This window comes from Poecilia reticulata, unplaced genomic scaffold (assembly GCF_000633615.1).
Source record: "Poecilia reticulata strain Guanapo unplaced genomic scaffold, Guppy_female_1.0+MT scaffold_900, whole genome shotgun sequence".
NCBI lineage: Eukaryota > Metazoa > Chordata > Actinopteri > Cyprinodontiformes > Poeciliidae > Poecilia > Poecilia reticulata.
Window position 1 is genome coordinate 1 of NW_007615642.1, and position 5,456 is coordinate 5,456.

General features: G+C 44.5%; 1 protein-coding gene across 1 annotated transcript; it reads left to right on the top strand.

Annotated features, from left to right (window-relative positions):
- Positions 1-194: 194 nt before the first annotated feature.
- On the top strand, positions 195-5,102 carry slc45a1 (solute carrier family 45 member 1). The gene is made up of 8 exons (XM_008403587.2): positions 195-406; positions 973-1,413; positions 1,509-1,601; positions 2,261-2,485; positions 3,332-4,218; positions 4,307-4,460; positions 4,555-4,731; positions 4,849-5,102. The coding sequence occupies exons 2-8, from the start codon at positions 993-995 to the stop codon at positions 5,085-5,087; spliced, it is 2,196 nt and encodes a 731-aa protein (XP_008401809.2). The 5' UTR covers positions 195-406; positions 973-992; the 3' UTR covers positions 5,088-5,102.
- The last annotated feature ends 354 nt before the right edge of the window (positions 5,103-5,456 follow it).

Here is a 5,456-nt window from a genome sequence, read left to right on the forward strand (position 1 = left end):
GATAGATAGATAGATAGATAGATAGATAGATAGATAGATAGATAGATAGATAGATAGATAGATAGATAGATAGATAGATAGATAGATAGATAGATTCTAGATGTCATAAACAGATGCTGAGGCGTAGTAATCACGCTGCTGATGTTGCAGGGAGGGGCATGACGTCACAGGAGAGACCGGGAAAGGAGGCGAATGGGGAGAAAGGAAGAGGGGGAAGGAGGAGAAGGGACACAGGAGAGAGGGAGAGCGGGGGGGAAGACGCATCAAAGGAAAACAAAGCAAAAAATAATGATATTGATAATAATTATGACTCCTGTAATTAACACTACGTCTCTTTGCCCACCATAATGGCTCCACTGTTTACCTACACAGTGTGCCGCAATAAATGACGAGCCGCCCCTCGAAGGTAATTATCATCTTTCATCTCTGCACGTCTTTTTTTTAAATCCTCTTACACACGGTCGTGCGGTAGTGTTCACCTTTAAGACCTTTAAATGCCAAGTCGAGGGAAACGCAGAGCATCATTTTGCGAAGATTTCGCGAGCAGACAACCGATCTAAGGCTACGTGWATACCAACAATCCGCATATTTTTAGATATTCGTTGAACTGCGACCGATGGTGATGCATTATCTCCCTAATAGTCTCTGCTTTGGCTCCGTTGTGTACGACTTKGTCCTCCTGCATGAAAAATTAAAATGGAAACAGGCGTCATGAGAGCACTGCCGCAGAGTACACTGCTGTATCAGCCGCGGAGAGCACATGGGCTCTGCGCACAACATGCGCACTGGATGCAGTGCGCCCGTTGATCACTGCAGTGTCCTCTCAGCAGCTGTAGCTGGAATCACCAGCAGCACCAAAACACACTCTGATCCAAGGCTGACCCCTCAGATGAGGGTTTAAAGCAAAACACAAGTTAATCACGTCTCAGTTTTAACTTTGCCGTTGCATGTTATGGTGTCCTCATGCTGCAGTGCACTCCGGCTTGAGAGAGATGTCATCTCCAGGCATGGGGACCCCCACAGACCCTCTCCTGGCCAGCCCAGGAGGGAGGTYATCCTCAGCTCAGGAAGGCCTCTGGAGGACCTCGCTGCCCAAGACGGCCAGCTTCCCGACATCCACCACACGGCACCTCAGTCACAGAGCCAACAACTTCCAAAGACAGCCGAAGCGCAGGAAGCTGATACGACCCTCACCGCCTCCCCCGCCCAACACGCCTTGTCCCCTGGACCAGCTGGACCTCAGCGAGCTTCCCCCCAGACGCACCTTCCAGGAGCTGCTCTTCAACGGCTGCATCCTGTTCGGGATTGAGTTCAGCTACGCCATGGAAACGGCCTATGTGACCCCTGTTCTCCTACAAATGGGCCTCCCGGATCAGTTCTACAGCCTGGTGTGGTTCATTAGTCCCATTCTTGGTGAGTGGATCACAGGGATGTAAGTGATCCACCTTAACAGGTGTTTCACTTTCATAATAGACTAAAAATCTTGTTTTTTTGTGTTTGTCTTGAAGGATTCCTTGTTCAGCCTCTTATAGGAGCATGGAGTGATCGTTGCACGTCCCGGTTTGGAAGAAGGAGACCTTTTATTTTTGCTCTGGCTGTAGGTGAGACATGCTCAAAGAACRAAACAGTGATCCTGCTTTACAGTGAATGTTGTCACAGAGCTAACAAGATGAAGAAAAGATAGGGAAGGTCAAAAACAGAGCATAAAAAAATAATAAATCATACAAATCTACCACAGTCMAGAAATTCATCTCAACTTTTAGGCAATTCTTTTAAAGAAAATGCAAAAAACTCACATACATTAAACACAAAATTGCTTTTTGCCAGTCTATATTTTTTTCCAGCTTTATGGAGTTTAGAGTAAAAGTACACCACCGGTTGCTGCACACTGCTGGTCAGCCATAAAAGAGTCTGATATACAGCTCTGAAAAAAATTAAGACCACTTAAAATGATCAGTTTCTCTAATTTTACTTTTCATAGATATATGTTTGAGTGAAATTAACACTGTTCTTTTATTCTATGAACTTCTGACAACATGTCTCTAGACAGTTTATGAAAATAAGTGGCATGCAAATCATTACTGTAGCTTTAWTATTCATTATGCCAGATTATTTTAACGACAGACGGAGTACACATTAGATATAATGTCTTAAAATAAATATAATATATTAGATTTTATATTATCTCTTACCAAGTTTAGATAACATGCACCAGTTTCTTCCTAAAAATGTAAGAAATGTTGTATTTTGTTTTACTCAGGGGCTTTAGTGGGTCTGACCCTGGTTCTGAACGGACGAGACATCGGGGGGGTCCTGGCCGACACGGCATCAAATCACAAGTGGGGAATCATCCTGACGGTGTGTGGCGTGGTCCTGATGGATTTCAGCGCCGACTCGGCCGACAACCCGAGCCACGCCTACATGATGGATGTGTGCAGCCCGGAGGATCAGGACCGGGGGCTCAACATTCACGCGTTACTGGCAGGTAATAAAGAAAATTGATTTTGCTGGTGTGGTACATGTTGACTTTTTAGACTTAAGCAGAACAATAACTCTCTTTCTACCTTAAATGTAGAGTTTTGTAAAGTAAAGTTAAAGCCACGATTATTTATGCTCTGATTTAAAGTTGTTTTTACTCGTCCAAAGAAGTTTGTTTCTGGTGCGAAAGGAGAAATAACTTTTCTGGTTTTACTTCAAGTTTGACAAAAAAATTGCATAAAAAATTATTTATAATCTTCTTCATAAATAGTGGAAAAGCTTTTTGTTGGCAATTAAATGCTTCTAGTAAATAGTGGCCAGATCTTTGTACATCTATTTATTTTGTTCTACTGCTCTCAGGCCCAGGACATTCTTGTAAATAACATCTTTAATCTCAACAAGTTTTTTATTCTGGTTATGTAAAGGTTTTTACTTCTACTGAAGTAAATTATACCTAAGCTAAGGCTAGTTTTAAGTACAAATTTTTCACTACTGTACTGTTCTTATCTCTGTCTGCTAGTGCATGTATAGTACATAAATACACATTTCTGTACAGCAGACAATGAGTAGATATAAATGATCTAAATTCTATTCCATTATATAAATTTATCAGTTGATATAGGAAGTGTAAAATTCAAGATGTCTGCCAGATGGGTGTAAATTTAGACATGATAGGTGTTTAATTTCACATAGCTGCGATTTATACCCCCAAAACGTTGAGTACAAAACAAAGCTGGTGAAGGACCTAAATGTCCGTTTAGTTTGTTAAATGCAACAAACAACAGCACATAAAAGCGATAATCACTGTTTTAACTGGAGTTTCTTACTTTTCCCTCTCCATTCCCGCACTCAGGCCTGGGAGGAGGATTTGGCTACATCGTAGGCGGGATCAACTGGGACCAGACGCAGTTTGGGAGGTCCATGGGGGGTCAGCTCAGGGTCATATACCTGTTCACCAGCATCACATTGGTGTTCGCCACCGCCATGACTCTGATGAGCATTCCCGAGAGGTCGTTACCAAAGAGCCAACCAAACAGAAACTCCAGTAAGAACCATCTGAAAAGCCCCAGCCTCCCTCTGCCTCCGTCTCCTCCCGTCCCCCCCGGAGCCGGTCCGGGGCTGGACGAGGAGGACGAGGACGGACTTTACAGCTACAGCTTTCCCAAGCCTCATCAAGGTAATTCTGACCCCTTGGCTCACTCTTGCAGCGCCAACGCACGCCTATGTGCCGGCCTCACCAGCCCCATATCACCCCTGAGTCCCCTCACTCCGAAATATGGCAGCTTTATAAGCAGGGACAGCTCACTCACTGGCATCAATGAGTTTGCATCTTCGTTAGGAACCTCCTACATAGACAGCGTGCTTATAGACTGCTACACAGGCCAGCAGACGCCTCCGACCCTGGCTTCAGGCTCCACCGCCATGCCCCTGCCTCCAGGAGAATCCCCTCCCTCTGAGAAGGCGGGTAACCCCCCTGCAGGGCAAACAGAGGCCGATGGGGGGTCCCATCCAGCTGAAGAGGCTCAGGAGGCAGAGGGGCCTCAGACCGAGGGAGATGCACAAACTCAAGGCGCTCCTGCGGGCACAGCCGGGTCTCAGTCAGGGGCCGGGCTGCACCGGGGTTCCTCTGCTGGGATCCTGAAGCGGCCTCAGAGTCTGGCRCTGATGGAGGAGCCCACGGCGACRCAAATTGTTGGGCTGGAGAATGGGCGGAGGAGAACAGTGACTTTCAGCCAACAGGTCGGCAACTCTTTCAAAGGCTGTTTATCTGACAGCTACCATTGCATTTTAACTCTAAGCTACATGTTCKTGCTTTTCTTTGGACCAGGTGGCAAATATTTTGCTAAATGGAGTGCGATACGAGAGTGATCTAAGTGAAAATGTGGAGACAGGAGAATCCCAGATGTCCATGAAGCTGCTGTGTATAGCCATCTACAGAATGCCTCCCTCTCTGAGGAGTTTATGCACTAATCATTTTTTAGGTGAGAGTCATTAATCACTTAAAAAAACCATTGTTGTTTTGAATTTGTTGAATAAATTGATGTTTTTTTTCCTTTCTTTCCTTTTTATTTTCAGGCTGGTTGTCATTTGAAGGTATGCTGCTCTTCTACACCGACTTCATGGGCGAGGTGGTGTTTGAGGGAGACCCCAAAGCGCCGCACGACTCTGAAGCTTACCAGCGCTACAATGCTGGCGTCAGCATGGGCTGCTGGGGCATGTGCATCTATGCATTCAGCGCTGCTTTCTACTCAGGCAAGCAGGGAACTGAACGGTTCACTTTTCATGCAAGAAAAATCTTAATTTGATGGGATTTATACAAAATAACATCTGACTTTTGTTRTTTTTCTGTGTCTCTTTTACAACTTGTAGCCATATTGGAGAAGCTAGAGGAACGTTTCTCCCTACGCACTCTTTATTTTTTTGCCTACTTGGCATTTGGTTTGGGCACAGGCCTTGCAACGCTATCCACAAACCTCTATGTGGTGCTTTCGCTCTGTGTCACCTATGGCGTGCTCTTCTCCTCTCTGTGTACGCTGCCTTACTCTCTGCTGTGTGAATACTACCAGAGCCCTCAGGTGAGCATCTTCTGTTGTGCAGAATGTCTTTAAATGCTGTAACATGAAGCATTGTTTAGTTAGAAATTAGATTGATTTTTAAACCATTGCTTTTCTCCCTCAGTCTGCATATTACATTACGTTTGGTGCACATATTTTTATTTATTGTGGCTCTTTTTACATTTGTTGACTTGTGACAAATTTGATTGAGCTCATTTTATTTTATTTCCTGGCACAGTTTACACTTTTAAATGTAATCCAATAAGGTCCATTACTTTTATTGTGCAATACACTTACACGTTGACATTACTTCTGGCAAACCTGTGCCCACACCTGTTTGAAAAATTGTAAAGTTTTGTTTGGTAATAGTATTCCACCTTGAGAAAAGSACGGTTCGAATGCACCGTTTGTAAATGAGTGTGT